This window comes from Taudactylus pleione, unplaced genomic scaffold (genome assembly GCF_031769625.1).
Source record: "Taudactylus pleione unplaced genomic scaffold, aTauple2 ptg000199l, whole genome shotgun sequence".
Classification (NCBI taxonomy): Eukaryota; Metazoa; Chordata; class Amphibia; order Anura; family Myobatrachidae; genus Taudactylus; species Taudactylus pleione.
Window position 1 is genome coordinate 2,316,542 of NW_028284601.1, and position 20,966 is coordinate 2,337,507.

The 20,966-nt window shown below is 42.7% G+C and overlaps 1 protein-coding gene across 1 annotated transcript in view; it reads right to left on the reverse strand.

The window, feature by feature from the left end:
- The window catches only part of LOC148518693 (leucine-rich repeat and fibronectin type III domain-containing protein 1-like protein), a 76,380-nt gene extending 57,185 nt beyond the window's left edge, over nucleotides 1–19,195 (reverse strand). The window contains exons 1-2 of the mRNA XM_088477146.1: nucleotides 17,979–19,195; nucleotides 3,244–4,635 (exon numbers count right to left, since the gene is read on the reverse strand). Of these exons, the coding sequence (XP_088333272.1) occupies nucleotides 3,244–4,625 (1,382 nt within the window). The 5' untranslated portion in view covers nucleotides 4,626–4,635; nucleotides 17,979–19,195. The remainder of the gene's footprint in view (nucleotides 1–3,243; nucleotides 4,636–17,978) is intronic.
- Nucleotides 19,196–20,966: the final 1,771 nt, after the last annotated feature.

Genomic DNA, 20,966 nt, shown 5'->3' on the forward strand with positions numbered 1-20,966 from the left:
TACAGACCTTTAAAAAATGGTACTGTACCGGCTATATCGGTATAGTTGGAGGGTATGCAGTCACTCTGTCCCAGTGTCTGACATAGCGGTAGCCGCGGCTGGCTTTACAAGTGCCACAGCCACCGCTCGGAATTTACGCAGGCCATTATGGTTAGTACACCACTGTCAATAAAACAGCAGGGCGGTGAGTGGCTCCCTCCAGCGCCTCTAGGCAGATGCCTAAATCTGCCTAATGGTTGGCGCCGGCTCTGGGTAAGGGGGCGTCCTTATGTTAGACTGCATATGGCATTGCGATTGCAATCATTAGCATATCTTCGCAGTGAGACTGCATGCTTAATCGCTATTGCGATCGCAATAGCAATCGTTGCTGTATCAGGCCCTATGTTTGGTTGATGTGTGGTTGCTAGTTCAGTCATTAGAGAATAGAGTATGTGTTAAGTTGCTGTATATTTGATAGACTGCAGTCTTTGCAGGGTTAAAGCTTTTTTCACCTTCAGATGACTTTGATTTATTTGCTTGTACATTCCCTACTGCAACATTTAGTAAATACATACAGTACTTGCCTACTTTTGAAAAAGCATTTCAGGGAGATTGTAAAGAGCTACACCTATGAGCGTGTGTGTAAAGTGGGCGTGTACTGCTACATCTGAGAGGCGTGCCATAAAATTCACTTACATCCAAATGTACATGAGCCCTGAAGCAGTTAGTTATGTGCACTGATACAGCTTTTCCCCGATGTTTGATCGGGGGGCTGCGCGGTAAATGACCGGCCTGTCATTATCGGCGCTGCTATCTACAAGATAGTAGCGCTGATCGGCAGGGCATGTATGAACGGTCAGATCACCTGACCGTTCAGCTCACTATCGACAGCTACAGCCTGGCACTAGCCTATCCCCTCAGCAGGTACAGCGCTGTCCCTGCTGGGGCTGCTGCTGACTCCAGGCTGCACGCGGGGATCTCGCGATACTTGCGAGATCCCGCACATGCTCAGAGGAACCGGCCAGGACTGAGACCCAGCGCATCAGCACTAGGCTGATGCGCTGTGGTCTGTAGCGAGGAGCGCTGGAGGGGGGAGTTAACGCTCCCCCTCTCCGGCCGATGAGATGTTTATACATCTCATTGTTAGTGCTTCCTGCTTCGCCTCGGTAAAGTGGCGAAGCAGGAAGCGGTACGTTATGTGCCGCTATAATACATCTCCCCCATTCTGCCTTATAACCAATGCAGGAAAATGATACTGATGATCCCATTTGAATGTGTATATTTCTGTTCTTTTTTAATATAACAGCTTCATAATGGGGGTACGGTGCAATCAGGGAGATTATTAGACTCCTCAGGGAGACAGGGAGATTGCTGCTATTTCAGTGAGAGTTGGCAAGTATGACTAAATACAGAGATTTGTTTGTCGGGATGTAGTCAGGAAGCTGACGGTCTAAATACCGACCGCCGGTTTCCTGACTGTCTAATCCCAGCAAGGTACTAATGACAGGCGTCGAAATACCGGTGTCGGGCTCCCGGCATAGGGAATGAAGGTAAGCTGGGCGAGGACAGCCGCGGAGGGGAAGGGTTAGGTTAAGGGCTCCAGGGGGGACTTAGGGTTAGGCACACCCTCGGGTGGTTAGGTTTAGGTGTTTGGTTGAAGGGGGGGTTAGGGATAGGCTCCCCCGGGGGGAGGTAAGGGCTAGACACCCCCCCGGGAGACTTAGGCATAGGCTGCAGGGAAGGGGGGGGTTAGGTTTAGGCACTTAGAGGGTGGTTAGGGTTAGGCACTTGGGGGGGTGGAGGTTAGGCACTACTAAGGGAGGGTTAGGGGGGAAAATAGGTTTAGTTATACTTACCTTATTAGCGATAGGGATCTTCACCTCTGCTGGGCTTCTGCTGTTGGGATTTGAACCGCCGGCATACTACACCCTTTCCCTGATTCAGAGCTTGACACTAATGCTGCCATGGTTGTGATTTTTTGCGGACCAGCGGTAATATGCAAATACTAGTTTCAGCCTCCCCCTTGTGTATTAGTGTGCGCTGGTCAGTGCAAGCCCTGAGACACCTACTTTCAAAGCCCTTGGACAGTGCACATCCATCAGTGGTTCCAAACACTCCACCATCGCGTCCACCATCAACACTTGCACCAGTCTAGGGCAGCCGCAGTGTCTCCTTCTGAACTCTGGCTAATCATGGCCTCTGTAGCTGCAGCCCTGCGTTCACTGACACATCCTGGACATTCCCCATACATGCCCCAGAGACGGCCTTTTATTGCGTTCACTTCACGCCACCTCCCAGGAACCCATGTTCTTGTCTAACTGTTTCCAGTGCTTGCAACTCTGTACTCAAAAGTGTGTGGAGTCGTACACTCAGGGTTATGCCTGCACTGTTGGGGTTTCAGGACATTTTGCACCGGCGCAGTAGCAAATAATCACTCTACTGCACAAACATCAGCAGTATGTCCGCCTCTGATTAAGGCCCTGTGGACCTGATTCAGACCCGCTCGCAAGCACTATGCGCTCGTGAACGGGTCGATGTTTGGCCACTGCGCATGCATGAGTGATATCAGTGGTGAGCTTCCGGCTCTATTAAGAGCCGGAAGCTCACTGGGGCTTGCGGGAACGAAACCCTACCGCAAGGGTCTCGTCGCAAGCCCCGATGGTCGCGATGGTCGAGACCATCGCGACCATCACCTGGCCGATCGCAATAGCTGTGAGTGGTCACCCACAGCTTTGCGAGCGGCCCGGAGGCCGCACCAAAAAAAAAAAACAACTCCCTGATTCAGAGCGAGCTCTCCTTCAGAGCGTCCGGCTCTGAATCAGGCCCAGTGTCTTTTTCCATTACCTAGATTTACACAAATCTGGATACAAGGGGTAGAGCACAACAGCGTTGTCTCGTATCCCAGGGCAACGAGAATAAACAACTCAGCATCTATATAATCTATATACTGCGCTATAGTCTTTCCTGAGACTGACATGTGCAACAGACAGATGGGACAGACCATAGCAGATTACTCATAGTAAGTAGCAGCAGTCAGGGCCAGAACAGGACCTGGTACGTATATAACAGGTCCAAAACTTACTAGACATGGATGAAAGGAACACACAGAAGCCAGAAATATGTAGCAGTACATAAGTGAAAAGTTGCATGAGGACACATACAAGCTAATAACTGAAATACATCTGAAGATCGACATTTGTATGTACAGTAATGTATATAATACTATTTGCTATGCACAGCCATCTTTGGTCCTGTACAACTCACCTGTAAATTAGACTGTCATCTATGGAGCTGTTGTACTGGATTTGGTACATCCGAATCCCAGGTATGTTCCGATCTAAAAACCATTGTATGAGAGCCGAACTGTGACTCAACTCTGCAGTTATCACCTTTCGCTCTGGGTGGCTGACCGAGTCATTATTGGAAGCTCCGGGCTTAGCTTGTGTGAGGATGTCCGAAGGCCCCTTATCTGGTCTGTACCCCCTTTGACTGGCATTGGCAGGGTGAGGTAGGGGGCTCACAGTCAACCCTATAGATGCAGTGGCATCCCCAGCAGTATTTGAGGCAATGCAAGTAAACAAGCCATTGTCTCTGATGGTAGTGATGGAAATCTCGAGTGTCCCATTCTCATAGGAGACAGCTCGGGAGGAATTTGAAAAAACTTTCCCTTCTGGTGACACCCAGTGAATGGAAGGCTCTGGGTCACCAACAGCTTTGCATTTTAGGATAACTGCCTCTCCCTCCATGACCCCATTGTGAGAAGAGTGGTGAGTGATCACAGGAGGGTCACACATGAATTCTTCTTCCGCTATACTCCAGAAATATTTCCCTAAAAGATTAGGGGGTGATGCACAGGTTTCTAAGTCATCCTCCCTAGTTACCCGCCTAAGCCATAGCAGTTCACAATTGCAGTGCAAAGGATTTCCCCCAAACCCCAGGACAAGTGATGAGAGGGGTGACCCTTTCGACTTGGCATAGACTGGGATGCGCAGGAATAAAGGATCTGGGGGAATGGTCTTCAGTTTGTTTGATGTCATGTCCAGCCTAGCCAGTTTATGAAGGTTAGTGAAGACACCTCCAGGCACAAAGTCGATCAGGTTGTGATCAAGGCTCAGAGAATTTACATTGGTCAGTTTTGAGATGGTCTGCCAGGGGACCTGAGCCAGATTGTTGTAAGAGAGGTCCAGGTCTTCCAAGGTGCCCACAAAATCCTGGAACGACCCCGGAGAGATGTTGCTGAGTTGGTTGTTGCTGAGGATAAGATGTCTCAGGTTTTGTAGTCCTCTGAGCTGCTCATCTCCCATGGAAAGTATACGGTTGTTGTCCAGGTGTAGGGCCCGTAAGCCACGAAGGTCGGCAAAGGTGTAAGGTGTGATGTGGCTGATGGTGTTTCTAGACAGTGTGAGGTGAAGAAGTCGGGTCATGTTGGTGAAGTCTTTTCTGCGAATCACTGTGATGAAATTGTCAGTGAGCCTCAGCTCCACTGTCCGCCGGTCTATTACTGAAGGTACAAACAGGAGTCCAGTTTTGGCACACAGGATTGCCAAGGATGGGGCAAGGTTCTGGCACAAACATCTTTTGGGGCACATCTGTGCAACTGTTACACCCGAGATGAGTGTGATAATCCAGAGGAAGACCCCCTTCATGATTCAGGAGCTGTTGAGAACAAAGCACATATGAATTAGTACATTAGTATCTTTATTGCCCATTGACTACAGTTTTAAATAGAAGTGCTACAGATGCATACACTTTCATCCATATATAAATTCAGGTCTACAGAAAATGGCACTGCCTGCTAGAGTTAAACTTTAGATATATTATAAACTTATTTTTTTTATGTATTTATTAGATTAAGTAATCCTTGCAAATCCGTTGATAAAATGAGATGGGTGTTCCCTGGATCAGTAATGTTGTAAAATATTACACAGCAACACAACCTAAATTATGGAGCAGTAGTTTCTAAATTGGAGCAAGTAACGTAATAGCATCGGTAGCAATATGTGGCCGTGCCCAAAGTCACTGGTATAGTCAGCTGTACTCTGTTCTCTTTCATTCTTATACATGAATATATATATAGTTCAGATAATGATTATTTGTACATTATTGCTACATCTAAGATATATACAGTCAGGTCCATAAATATTGGGACATTGACAGAATTTTCTGATTTTGTCCTCTATTCACCACCACAATGGTTTTGAAATGAAACAAACAAGATGTTCTTTAACTGCAGACTTTCAGATTTAATTTGAGGGTAATTACATCCAAATTGGGTGAACGGTGTAGGAATTACAACGATTTCTATATGTGCCTCCCACATTTTAAGGGGCCAAAAGTAATGAGACTGTCAACTCAAAAGCTATTTCATGGACAGGTGTGGGCTATTCCCTTGTTATTTCATTATCAAATAAGCAGGTAAAAGGTCTGGAGTTGATTCTAGGTGTGACATTTGCATTTGGAATCAGTTGCTGTCGGACTCTCAATATGAGATTCAAAGAGCTGTCACTATCAGTGAAGCAAGCCATCATTATGCTGAAATATCAAAACAAACCCATTAGAGAGATAGCAAAAACATTAGGTGTGGCGAAATCAACTGTTTGGAACATTCTTAAAAAGAAAAAACGCACCGGAGAGCTCAGCAACACCAAAAGACCCGGAAGACCACAGAAAACAACTGTGGTGGATGACAAAATAATTATTTCCCTGGTGAAGAAAAACCCCTTCACAACAGTTGGCCAAATCAAGAACACTCTCCAGGAGGTAGATGTATATGTGTCAAAGTCAACAATCAAGAGAAGACTTCACAAGAGTGAATATAGAGGGTTCACCACAAGATGCAAACCATTGGTGAGCCACAAAAACAGGAAGACCAGATTAGAGTTTTCCAAACAACATCTAAAAAAGCCATAACAGTTCTGGAACAACATCCTATGGACAGATAAGACAAAGATCAACTTGTACCAGAGTGATGGGAAGAGAAGAGAAGGAAAGGAACTGCTCATGATCCAAAACATACCACCTCATCAGTGAAGTACGGTGGTGGTAGTGTCATGGCGTGGGCATGTATGGCTGCCAATGGAACTGGTTCCCTTGTATTTATTGATGATGTGACTTCTGACAAAAGCAGCAGAATGAATTCTGAAGTGTTTCGGGCAATATTATATACTTATATTCAGTCAAATGCTTCAGAACTCATTGGACGGCGCTTCACAGTGCAGATGGACAATGACCCAAAGCATACTGCAAAAGCAACCAAAGAGTTTTTTAAGGCTAAAAAGTGGAATGTTCTGCAATGGCCAAGTCAATCCCCTGACCTGAATCCGATTGAGCATGCATTTCACTTGATGAAGACAAAACTGAAGTGAAAATGCCCCAAGAACAAGCAGGAACTGAAGACATTTGCAGTAGAGGCCTGGCAGAGCAACACCAGGGATGAAACCCAGCATCTGGTGATGTCTATGCGTTCCAGACTTCAGGCTGCAATTGCCTGTAAAGGATTTGCAACAAAGTATTAAAACGTGAAAGTTAGATTTAGGATTGTTTAGTTTGTCCCATTACTTTTGGCCCCTTAAAAGTGGGAGGCACATATAGAAACCGTTGTAATTCCTACACCATTCACCTGATTTGAATGTAATTACCCTCAAATTAAATCTGAAAGTCTGCAGTTAAAGCACATCTTGTTTGTTTCATTTCAAAGCCATTGTGGTGGTGAATAGAGGCCAAAATATGAAAATTCTGTCAATGTCCCAATATTTATGGACCTGACTGTATTTAGAATCCGCACATACGTATTTTGCACAAGACACTGAAAAAATTTAATATATACACTCATTATCTCTCACATTGATTATTGCAATATACTCCTTACTGAGCTTTCCCTACAATCTATTTTACAGTTAGACCCCGCTCTGTAAGTCCTAACATTGGCTGCCTGTATTTTTACCAAATCTAATAGAAAATGCCTCTACTAACATACAGTACAAGGCCATAAACAAAATTGCTCCAACATACATCTCTCCCCTTGGGCTCTATTTATTAACATTATTTTTACTAAAATAAAGTGAAAAAGGGTGTTTTCACACCCTTTTCACATTATTTTAGTTTCACCTGTAGTTATTACAGGGCAATTGGAGTAGAATTAGTAAAATTCTACTCCAACCCCTAGTATCACTTATTTTTAGTAAAGCAGATCGCATTTCCCATAATTGTAATGGGAAATGTGATCCGACCAGAGTTACTAAAAATAAATTGTAAAAAAATACCGGGGGAAGCCCTGTGATAATAACGCCACCTGGAGATGGCGTTATCCAGGGTCTCCCCCAGTTACCGGGCTCCCACTCTGCTCTAACGGGGAGAGCAGAGGCGGGAGCCGGTACCAGTAATCAGCTATGTGGTCTAAACAGACCGTAAGCTGATTGCTGTAAAAAAAAGAAAAAAAAAATTGAAACTTTTTTTTTACTTACCTGAATCCAGGGACCGGTGATCGGGCCTCCGGTGATGGCTCCTCTCTGGCCAGCTGGTCTCCCATAGTGCACTGCGGCCCTGTCATCAGGTGATCGGGTCCCAGTGCAGTATGGGAGATCACCTGATCGGGAAGCCCGGAGAAGATCACCGGAGGCCAGAAGGATGCAGGTAAGTGTAATGAAGGGAGGGGAGGTCGTGGGGGTCCGCGATCACTCTGGGCGGGGCTTAGCATAGGTGGGGGGTAGCAGCGACGGTGGGTCGGCGCATGTGCGGGCTCTTAGTCGCTGTATTTTTTCCAAAAATACTGCGACTAGAGTGTGGATGGGATCCGCAGGGACAGAGCTTTATCACAATCCCTGTGATATTGCCTGAATTCGCAATGCGAATTCACTCGGTAATATCACACTACAATCCGCATTCAATATGCGGATTGTAGTAAATAGAGCCCCTTGTCTCAAAATATCTCGCATCTTGACCCTTCTGCATCTCTCATCCACATGCATTACCTGCTCCCATAGTTACAGGGCTTTATTCGAGCCACACCCATCTGTGGAATGCCCACCCCCGCACGACAAAACTTGCCTCTAGTGCCCAAACCTTCACGTGTTCCCTGAAATCTCCATGTGCTCTTCTACTGAATTATGTCCCCTCTACACAGTTCACCACAAAATCTACATGTGTTTTCTTTCCATACTGATAATACTCTGACCCTAGGCCAACTCTGCTATGTGACTGGAATACAGTATATACCCCACCAAACAATTTTAAGGTGCGTACAAACGGTATGATATCTATGAACGATAATGATATCGTTCAACGATATTTCATTCATATCATTCATATTTATGCAGTGAACAGACAACGAGGCGAGTTCCCGCATGAACGATAACAATATCTATGATTGTCCGTACATGCAAGCCAACTTGCACGATATCGACAACTTTGCCTGTTCAGAGATGTGGCAGTATGACTTCACTGAAAGATATCTTTCAAGTCGTTGGTGGAATAGATCGTACCGTGTTTATGCAGCTTGACAGTTGTTTTATTACTGTTCATGTCAATTGTAAAGCGCAATGAAATATGCTAGTCCTATATAAATAAATATGAATTAGTAATAAATAAGTAAAATATGACAGTAAGGCAGTTTGAAGACTTTATTTTATCTAGGGTGAATATCACATTATTTGGGCCTTTAATATGCTTTTAAAACCATTAGTGAAACTCTTGACTGTATCCGAAAAGTAGACTTTATCAAGAGAGCAAAAGTATTTTCACTAGTACTAATTACTCTGTGAGGGATTTTTACTGTTTTAGAACTTCAAAAAAAAGCTTAGAAATTTTAGATTCAGACAGAACTTCATAGAGATTTATGGTCAGCAATATGGGATTGAGGAGCAACATGAAAGGTTTTATATGACTCTGGACAATTCTGGAGCTTCAAATAGATTTATAGTCACCAGTGTGGAACATGAGGAGAGAGATCAGAGATCTTCTAGGACTTGGGACAATTTTGGATCTTCAAAGATATTTATAACCACTCTTTGACTAAGCTTTGGGCCAGGTCTAAGATCAGAACTTGATGTAGGTTTAGCTTTAGGATTTGGGCTAATGTTAGTCGGCAAGTATTTCATTTTTCAATATGAACTTTTTAACTCTGCATTACACTTGAAAGAGGAGACTCACCCTTTAAAACACATAATATTTTGTCTTCCCAAAACTCCAGGTAGCTGAGAAAGAAGTGAAATAAATGGACCCAGGCATTTGTCTCTTTCTCTACTTTATTAAAAGCAAATATCAGTGTGCTGCTATGCCATATTATACATTGGAAAATATATTAACCTTTCTCAACTTGTGGATCTACAGCTTGTATTGAGATTTTAGTCCCAGCATAACCTGCCAGCCAAAGCTTTTAGCTGCTCAACAGCCACAAAGCCAAACCTCAGCTTTGAAGTAAGGTCAGGAGACTGCAGGTTCTGGGCTCGTCTACTGGTAACATTACCGAGTTTGTTTTGAAGAACAATAATATTCTACAGTACAATAGGGTGTACAGATAATTTTCCTTACAATGCATGTTCAAATACTGTACGAAGGATTATTGAATGCATTTTGATTGATATTGAAACATTATATAATTAGTATATACGCTTCTCCATATTTGAGTTCCAACTTTTCATTTCGCGAGATGCGGACAATATACCGACAGTCAGGATGCCAGCGCTTAGAATTCCGGCACCGGAATCCCAACACCTGTCAGAATCCTGGCATCCCAATGATAAGTACTGGGGTTAATGGGAGGGTTAAGGATTATGGTTAGGCATTAGAGGGGGTTAGGGTTAGACACTAAGGATGGAGGGTTAGGTTTAGGGTACGCAGAGGGGGAGGTTAGGTTTAAGCACTAGGGGGGAGGTTAGGTTTAGGCACCGGGGAGGGAAGGTTAGGGGGAGAGGGAAAGGTTTAGGATACTGACCAACAAGCGTTGGTATCCTAACCGTTTTGGGATGCCGGCATCGGGATCCCAAACGCCGGCATCCCGTACCCAACCTCCTTCACACTGTTTTCGCAAATTCAAATTTGACTGAGATTATAGTCCATAAATACAGCTGGGACAATGGTGGACAAACAAAATAAAACACTCTGTTGTCACTTCATGAAACTGTAGAGATTTTTCTTAATTAATTGCAAATCGGGAGTGGTGACTAGACTAATGGTTTAGGTTACTTTGCCATTTTCTCCCCAGTCATTATTCCCTAGGCTGCAGTCCAGCTGCCCCATTCCACCTGTATTCAGTGCTTCTTGATCAGAGCATATTTTTGGTGTGGATCCAAAAACTGATCCTATACAGCCCAGGAGTTGGTTTGGAATTTGCCGTTGCACAAGAGGAAAATGGAGGACCTCCCCCTCCCCCACACGAGAAACCGTGGTTTCAATAGTATGGGTTATGTGGCTTCACCAGAGCCCTCAACAGCTATGGTATGGAGTAATTCAGACTGCTGGATGGTGCCTACTAACAGCCAATGGCAATTTAGTGGAGGTCTTATGTCGACGGCTTAGAGGAGTTGCTGATCCATGTCTCGTGTGCGATTATCGATATGGTTGTGCAGTAGCCAATGCCAAAAGCCTGGCTCCAGTAATCTTCTCATATATCTTATTTTTGGATCTGATCATCACCAACGCTGTGGTCATCCCAGAACCCTGTTGTCTTTTTGTAAATAAACAAAACACTAGTGTATTCTAAATTCAGGTTATGCCGGTTAACTGGCCGTCTTTCTAATAGACTTAACTACAGTGAATAATTTTTTATCTCTATTGGTCACATTCCCATACGCGTCCATTTTCTAGTACTGAAAAAGATATATATATATATATATATATATACAGTATATAAACCAGTGTAATGAAAAACGGCCACTGCTGAAGCTGAAAATAGAAGCCCCTATCAGGTGGAATAGCACATTCATTATGCAAGATCAGCTTCAAGAGCAAAAAAATCCATTAACAACTATGACATGGTCACGGAGCCCCTAGGCGGCTAGATGGGGCTTACTGACATCCTGGGAAAAGTCAAATCCTGGGGGACTGAACTGTGTAGTGTATAAACAATGAGCATCAGCAAATGAACAGGGATCTCCAGGCTCAGACATTCTCAGCTCATGCCAGCTAAACCCACAGATCTTAATTTTGGTTCTGAATTGTCACCAAAGCGTTTACTTTGGTGACAATTTTTACTTTTTTTTTTAATGAAATACTGATGGATTGTACTTCGATATCACTGCACTTTTAATTCTTAAATGAATGCTCAGTTACCACTCACATTCCTAAAGTGGTCCATCTATCCGGGTCCAACTAAAAATATCTTTAAACGATTTATTACCACAACACCCACTGCGCACATCGAGGAGCCCCTGTGCTTTTAGCAAGGGGCTGATTTTTCCTAGTTGGGGAAGGGGGGGGGGCATTTTTCCTGTTTAATTATGTATATATTTTATTCTAAACTATAGTAAAAGTCAGTCATTACCTTCATGTCATCAATAGTGTCTACAGTACATAGCATAATAGCATATTGTTGTCGTGCTTTTTGCAGCGTTCACAGGAATATCACAGGGAGTGAGCGAGGGGTATATATTGTTATTGGGATTCGTCACCAAATTCTGAATGTAGTCACTTGACATACTAGTGTTATTATAATAATAATAATAATAATTAAAATAATTATAATAGTGTTTATATAATGCAAACAATTTACATAGTGCTTTACAAAGGATATTACAAGCATTCACATCAGTCTCTACCCTAGTGGAGCATACAGCCTAGATTCTCGACCACATTAACCTTCCAGTATGCTTGTGTTGTTTTCCGTCAGAGGAATACTGTAATTATATATCTATCCAATTCACACAGGTGCTGAACTATAAACACCCTCTCAACCTACAGCTCAGGCAGCAACCGGACTCAGCAGCTACAGACTGTAATTGGAATGCATGCAGAGCGCTTTCCCCCGGATTCCCATAAGATTCGTTGCCACCTCAGCGGCCTAGAGCACCAAATGTATCGTTACGCCCTTTGGGTGACTTCTCCGTTCCCTAATGCCCATCAATGCTTTGATGAAAGATATAGACCCAGTAAAACAAATTGTCAGTGTGTCTCAGACAACATGTGACTCAGCTGTACTGTAACGTCCGTAATCCAGACATTCAGCAGAAACACAATAGATTGATTTTTTTTTTTTTTTTTACCTATCCCTACGCAAACAGTCTGCAGTGACATTGTAACCATGAAATAAATAAACATTGTGCAGCATTACCACCAATTGTCACAGAACTTCTTTTTTTTTTTATTTGGCTAACCTTATAAAGCCAATGTGCCATACCCTAATTCTGCCAGCTAGAACAAGCCTTTAATGAGAGGCTAACGAGCAAATTATCTTTGGGCGAAATACATGATTCAATATGAAGAGTTTATAGTAATGGCTCAATTTCCTCCGCCCGGAGCCAGCTAATGGCTGGAATTGGGAGGGAGAGATGAGCTGTGATAAGAGGAAGACAAGAACGAAGGCGGAGGGAGACAGTGATAGACAGAATCCCAGGAAGAGGGGAAGTCTAAGACATCTACCAGTGGGGGATGTGGAGTAGGAAAGAGAAAGCTATTGTATGAAAGAGAGAGGGGGGAGAGAGAGAGAGAGAGAGAGAGAGAGAGAGAGAGAGAGAGAGGGGTCATAGAGAGAGAGTAAGGGGTCATAGTGAGAGAAAATGGGATAATATTCAAGAAAGAGTAAAATGCACTAAATGCTACAAGAAGCATATATGCATTGGGAAGGTGGCACAGAGAGGGGCTATGGCTATGGCACAGAGAGGGGTATGGCTATGGCACAAAGAGGGGCTATGGCCCCACTATGTGGACTAACCTAACAATGCTCCATTATTTATTCGATGAGCATTTGAAAAAAAATTTGTACTGAGACCTTTCAGTTTTAGTTTCAGTAAACTTAGGGGTATATTTACTAAAGTTCAGGTTTTTAGAAGTGTAGATGTTGCCCATAGCAACCAGATTCTACTTATCTTGCACTTTCTAGAAGATAATAGTTAGAATCTGATGGTTGCTATGGGCAACAACTCCACTTCTAAAAACCTGTACTTTAGTAAATATACCCCTTACACTTTCTCTTTTGTTATTGTATGATTGACTTATTACTGGCATATACTGTTATTTTGCTGGGGGGTAAGGTTATCTCTTCTACCACTTTCGGTGCATTGAATATATGTGCCTGTATACTGTGCTATTTATGTCTCAGAGTTAATAAAGAAGATATCTTTAAAAAAAAGTCCATTCTTTGCTGATTTTCTTTTTCGAATGGAAAGACAACTTTCTGGTGACTTACAGTATGTCATATTTTTGAAAGTACAGAAGAATAGCTACACAAACCTATAAACCTTGTTATTGAGTACTACCAGTTACAGTATATTAATACAAAAATGATAATATGGTTAGAGGACTATTGTAAGTAAAAAGTGGGACTGCCCTTTAGTCTAGTGTAGTGCCCGCAGAGGTCAACTCAAAATGTCACTTCTGTACCAGAGCTAATCCAGCAATGGTCCTGGGGGAACTGCCAACATTCAGCCAAGGAGTAAGGTCAGTCTGCATAGGAAGTGTTCTGTCATCTCATGTGACATTGGCCCATTATAGGAAGAAGCGAGTGACAAAGGCTGAGGAAGAAAAGATGGAAAACAGAGGAGAGCAAAGAGAAAGCACGTAAGGAAAAGGGGAGAGACAGTGAGAGGAGGGAAAGAGAGTGAGATCAGGGGAGAGGAATGGAGAGAACACAGAAAGAGTGAGAAAAATGAGATAGAGTGGAAGGTAAGAGATAGAGAGAAATAAAGAGAGAGAGAGAGGGAGATGGAAGAAAGGGAGGAGAGAGGAAGAGAAGAGAGAGTAATAGAGAGGGAGTATGTATAAAAAAGAGCAGGGGAGAGAATGAGGGAAAGGTGGGAGTGGAAACATATTTAGAGGAAGGGGAGAGAAAGAGCTCAAGATAGAGAAGAGAAAAAGAGAGAGAATGAGAGAAAGGAGATATAAGGAGGGAGATAGGGCTTAGAAAAGAGCAAGAGCGTTACAGAAGATGAAGGAAAGGAGAGAGAGGAAGGAGAGAGAGAAATGATAGAATCAGAAGGAAATAGAGAAAGTTGATAATGTAAATGTAGAGAATGTAACATCACATTTCCACAGATGGGTGGTGAAGCTTGGGTAGAGGCGATATAAGAAGTGAGAGCTGTGTAATGAATGGGAAAGGGATAAGTTGAAAGCTTACAGGTATCACAGCAACACTGAGATGAAATGGGATTGGAGGAAGAATGGAGAGAAGTGAGAGGGAACATATTATTTTTTATCTCCAAGAGAAGGGAACATATTGTGCAGGATTTCTATTCTAGATAATGGCGCTTTATTATCCCCTATCACACAGGACAATGCAATCCGGCAGCCAGAGAAGAGCAGTGTAAGAGATGTCATCAGATATGTCTCCTTCCCAGGGGCAAAGAGAAAAGGGAGAACAGCTGGGGGGTGCTGGGCCTTTATTCCGGGCTTATAGAATCTGAGCTCACACAAGGCAACAACAACCGAAGGACAGACAAGATTTTCACATCCTGACCAAACACACTGATCACATTGCTTTATCCACAGTCCCCTAAGTGATATATCGATTATTGTTATTTGTATTTAGTGTGATTTCAGTTTATATGTAAGTTACTTTTATGTTGTAAACTGTTCAACCCATGAGAATTCTCTAGCCTGATCTCAACCATGTCTTTTCAGCTCACTGATCCAAATTCATTAACGAATTTAATTCTTTATTACATCAATTCATTTACTGAAGTATTCAGTGTGTGTTTATCCAATGATCCCAATCGCCCTTGTAGATATGGATTTAATACATTCAAAGTTAATTTATTGAATCAAAAATTATAATTCTTCCTGTTACGTAAGTATTGACTTAAACAGTGAACGGTTCTCAGTTTTGCAGGTGAATTCAGTACATACCAGTTGAGTTATTCAGTTATGATCGCACTTTGTTCTCTGAATTAGAATTCAATGACACATCAGTGACTGTTTGCAGATTCAGGGCCTCATTGATCAATGAGTTTTATCATTCACAACAAGTGATAAAACTTGTTGCATATGATAAATGGTGCTCCAGCCAATCAGCTCCCAACTGTCATTTTTCAAACAGATGACAGTTGCGAGCTGATTGGCTGGAGCACCATTATCGTTCACTCGTTGTGAATGATAAAACTCGTTGATAACTGAGGCCCTTAATTTGTACAAGTCCTGTGCTCTTTTCTGGTTAAAGTGCACCCAATCAATACAGTTTCTTTCTGTCCCATGCACGGTGTCAACTAGAAGAGAGTTTGACCCTCTGACCCACCACTACGGCCTATGCAGGATGCCGGGTTCACAAAAAGTTGGAAGTGTCCTAATAGTATGAGAAGTACCTTGATATAACATTGATATATATTAGAAACTATGGCCCCCATTTGTCAACAAAGGCAAACACCAGCTGCATTCATTGTTTAGTATCACTGTGATACAAACGAAAAAGCCACTGGTATTTACTAATACTTACCCTTCCGGCAAGGTCCAGCGAACCTCGTCGGCGAGGTGCTCCGCTGGGCTGCTGGCAGCCTAAAGCTGGCCACACATCTAAAGATTATCTGTCCAACCAGCCAACTAGTTGATCGGTTGGAATGAAAATCTGGTAAGGTATGGAAGCAAATGACAATCAGCAACGCCGGAAAATGGACAAAAACTGTTGTTTGAACAAATATTTTAGATCAAACATTTAACAAACATGTCTGACGACCATTATCATCTGTTTTCTGGCATTTAGGAGCAAATTGTTGATCATCATTTACTCCCATTCCTTACCAGATTTTCATTCCAACCAATCAACAAGTTGGCTGGTTGGATGTAAGTTGGTCTAGTGTGTGGCCAGCTTAACACTGCCAGCGACGGGGGTCTTGTGTAATGTGCATTCGTGATGGTCTGTCTGCACATGTGCATGACACAGGGACCTGGCAGTGCCTGCAAGGCTTCAATGAAGCCAGAAAGGCCCCTCGCCGGGTCCCCATTGCCGGTAATGGGGACTGCATCGCTCTCACCATCTAAAGATGGCGAGAACGTTGCTGCGACAAACAGCGGTAATCTTAGATTACCGCTGTTTGTTAAATCCAGAAAGGATGACATAACTACTTTAGCGAGTGCTAACGGAATTATGCTTCATTGATAAATGGGGGCCTATATGTGTGCAATTCACTGCAGTGATCTAATTACACAGCAGCACATAACGCATTTCACTGTCTCCTCTTCCAGCAAGAAGTTTCTTGAATTTAAATAGATTATAGTATGACATACCTATAATTGGCTGACTGGTGTTGATTGTAACAAATAAAGAAAGATATGGAGACCTCTGTCTTATCTGTAAAGAAGAACTCAGTGTACCCAATGACCATCAGCCATTTGTGCAATACGGTATTTGCTCCTGGCACCTAATCATAAGTCGATTTCCCTGTCTGGAAAAGGCAGGAGAAGTTTTTAATTCAAGTGATTCCAAACCTCAGCCCAGTCCTGTGTTGAAAGCACTGAGTGGGTGGCTGGGCAGCTGTCCAATTAGTACTCTCATCACAACATGTGTCAGAGAGCCTGAATTTCAAACTTCTATTGCCTGTTCTTGCAGCAGAATTGGGCATTAATAAGGTACTAGCTGAAAGCATCTCAGAAATGGCGTGGAGGAAGGGGATGCACAGAAATTGAAATGGTGGTTGACATTATTCTTCGTTAAAACTCTGCGGAAGGAGAATTGCTAATTAATTAATTTGCATGAATAAATAAAATTTTTGAATTAGTAATGCAGAGTATAAACATATTTTATGCATATTTTTCTATGCACCCTAAAAACCATATGAAATTTGTCATTCCAAGCAACTAATCTTATTTCTCAGCAGATCCCTATGTATTATGCATGAATAAGAGCTGTTTGCCCAAATTAGTTAATACTAAATACACAACACCCGTGGAACATTGCCCCTGCTGGCAAAAATAATTATGTTCAACAGTAAAATACATGTTTAACCTTTGCGAGCTCTCAGATGCAGGTTTGTCAGTGGTTAATAATAGCAAGAAGAGCTTTACAATAGACTATATGTAATATTGATACTGTGTATTATTATATGCCATATATGTATGTATTAGTGGCTGCATGTAAAGAATATAAATAGATGCAGTCTTTTTTTTTAATTATTATTATTATTTAAATCATATACTATACATTGTTGACTGAAGCTTTCTTTAAGGTCAGTGATTGCTGTTGCGTGTTATCTCAACCCAATAATGTACTGTTTCAGAGACAGACAACCTGTGGCTCAACAGCAATTGTGGACGTTCTGGCAAAACCTGCTGGGACTGGTAGTTCCACACCCCCTCTTAGGTCATAGGCTGTCCAAAAACAGATCTGCAACATTTCCAAATGGTAGGTAGACCCTGCTAATAATAAATGATCTCTCACCCCAAGGGGAGCGGCTTGAGGGGTTGGATAAGAGAAGACCATTCAGTGTGACAGGAGTCATGTACAAGTCTATCCGTGGGGGATATATAGATCAGAATAACACTCACGTAGGAGAAACGTGGCTAAATATATAGGTTTTATAATCATGTATAATTCAGCAGCCTGGCCCTTTTTGCACAGTCCCTTAAATCCTGCCATAACAGTGCATTTAATCTAATCAAGCATTAACATAGTAATAGAATTTTTGGTACAGTAGTAAATCTACTTGAATATGTCAGCAATCAGGTAAGACAGGACTGTGAACAACGTTAGACTGCCTCGGACAAGCACAGATCTATAAATACATACTAGTAAAAATGGTTCATAGGCCGGCTATATGTGTAAATAGCTTTATATACCCCTATTATTTTTCTTTCCGCAGTGCTGTTATTTGGGATATCTGAATATCTGTACCATTTATCACAATAAACACATGCTCTTGTACCTGATGTGTGTTCTTGACCTCTCACATTTTGGGTATCTCTAGTTTTGTAACAGGGTCCCCTGGAGGAAAAAAAGTGTCAGCTCATTGCCCCAGGAAGAGATCGGAGCATCTCATCTTCAAAAGCGCTGTAGACCTGATTGCAGTTTGGGGATCACTCCTCACCAGATCATGTAGCTTTGCATCAGCACCACAGATATTAAGTAAGATCATTTAAGCCAGCAGCTGAATAAAACCCACTGGACCGATCAAGACTCATCCTCGTGCAACTCATGAGCTACAGTGTCTCTGGGAGGTAGCATAAAGTTGGCCTTAAGAAGGAAGGGGTCAGTGTGTTAGCTAGGTCTTGAAGGATAGGTAAACAGGTTTTGAATTTAGATTGAAGATGGAGAAGAAGCTGGTCAAGGTGTCATCGTAGACCGAAGAATAAGGTGGCTGGTCTGAATGAAACGTTGCTCAAGATGCCTATGAATTAATTAAATTTGGTCCCCCAGAAGAAAATGATCAAAGTTTGGATCTTTCAAAGAAGGCCGTGATGGTCATAGTATGGTCCACAGAAGTTGGTCATGTCCTAAGCTTGGTCCCCAGAGGAAGATGCTACAATTACGAGGTTGTTTTAGAGGAGAAATTGGCCAGGATGCTTTGCTGCTCTGCATAACAGTCAGGGTGTTCTGTAGATATACCCCGCTGTGCCAGTTCAGGAATTTCAGCACAATATACACTCTTAGACTACACGACACACGGGGGCGTAAGGGAGGAGGTAACAATTTGGGAAGTGTGTGAGAGCAGGACGTCTAGATGCTTAGGGGGTCCTGAGAGAAGCAGCCAAGTCTTTCAAACATGATAATGGCCAGGACCTCTTCATTCCTGTGCATCCTGATTATCCCAGTACTGAATTAATCCTGCCATGTTTGGCTGCACCAAATAATATTCATTGTGATGATACGCAAAATCCAGCTTGTTGCAACAGAGCATAGCAGCTCTCAAATCAGCCCTTGCAATCTGCTGGGTGCAGATGACTGAAGTATATATATTTTCCAGGTCCAAGCAGACCCCTGTCACGAGTCCAAATCACAAGCACTCTGCTACTGGCCTCATTAATATGTGAGTAGGGATGGGGGCACTGAATAGCCCCTGGCTCTTGCTGTATTTATACCCCAGAGATGTGTTAAGCTCTCAGCTGTCAGGTCTCTGCAGCAGCTCAATGTTCCTCCTTTGAGCCTGTCTCTGGCAGACTGGATGTGGGGGAGTATGATCCGCTTCATACATATGTAAGAGAGCAGGCGCACTCCCACCATCTGACTTAAAGCTGCAAGTCACTGACAACACCAGCTCTCAAGAAAGGATCTCTACTGCTCATCAGGCTGTGCTCACTGACAGTGCCATCTCATAGACCACCACAGAGTTTAAAGATTACCAAGGAAGGGGCCCACCCATGGGTCCTGGTTAACCTAGTCTGCTGCATCAAAAAAGCACATCATAAATCATGCAGGCAGGTCCATGCCCCTGCGTGAGGGCTTATTTTATATACAGTATATATTACAGCAAGCTATAAATATGCAGCAAGTGCTGTATGTGACTCTAGGTAACCACATCCCCTGATTGGATGATTCACTATCATCCCAGCAGGGTAGTCTCCCTATATCAGTCTCTATGCCCTCACCAGTTCTCCTATGTTATTTAATTACAAACAAATATACAGATGAGATCTATTCTTCAAAAATCAATTCCTTCCAAGTACAAGCAGTGAAATTAAAGCTTTTGCTGATATTGCCATCCTGCCCCCTCTCCAATCTCCCAGGAGGCTTCCTCCCTTCCTGTGAAATATTGTCTATATCTGGCTTCCTGGCTGGTTCCTTTTCCACGCAAGATAAATGCATTTCTCAGAGTCTCAGTCCTCACACAGATTCACTTTGATCCTTGTCTGAATCAGTTAACGGAGTATTAACACTGCCAATGACTTGTCACCCACCACTGCTGACCTGTACACACACAGGCATTACACATTCCTCCCACTCATGCACTGCAAACTGGAAGCTCTCCCCTGGGAAATGCTGGCCCAGATAAGCAAACTTTTATGGATTTAGTGACAAACAGCTTTAACCAGTTCAATGCTGGACAGAGTGGTGCATCACCCCCCTCACACTCCTCCTTTCTCACCAGCACAGGAGGTGGATGAATCGCAGACTTCCCTGTGTTTTCAGGACCTAGGATAGCAACCATTGCTGTAAGCATAGGTTGTACTGGCAGAGAGTCCACGGAACGCATTGCATATTATTGTATTATAGGGATAAAGCAAGAATACACTACAGTATGTACAGTAAGGTGTCGCTGCCCTGTACAATATACTAATACAGTACATGCTGCTGATCTCTGATACTTAGACAATGTGTTACTATATGGTGGGATGTATTAATATATATATATATATATACATATATGTATATATAGATATATATATAGATATATATATATATAGATATATATATATATATAGTGCAATAGATTGATACATTAAGAAGATTAATACAGTAAAGGCCAGTTTTGATGTGAAAACTGACTCTCATTTATATGTTGACGCTTCTTTGTCACTTTGCGGCCAGGTTTTCACCCTTAGATGGTGTCACTGCTGACAGATATGCATGGAATTTTGGTTGTGGCATGAAGTGGATGCAGTTGGTAAATAATATACAGTATATGTAAATATATATACCCACTACGGCCCTATCTGTGTGGAGTTTGTATATTCTCCCTGTGCTTGTGTGGGTTTCCTCCGGGTGCTCCGGTTTCCTCCCACACTCCAAAAATATACTGGTAGGTTAATTGGGTCCCAACAAAAATTAACCCTAGTGTGTGTGTGTGTGTTAGGGAATATAGAGTGTAAGCTCCACTGGGGCAGGGACTGATGTGAATGGACAAATATTCTCTGTAAAGCGCTGCGGAATATGTGTGCGCTATATAAATAACTGGTAATAAATAATAATAATAATA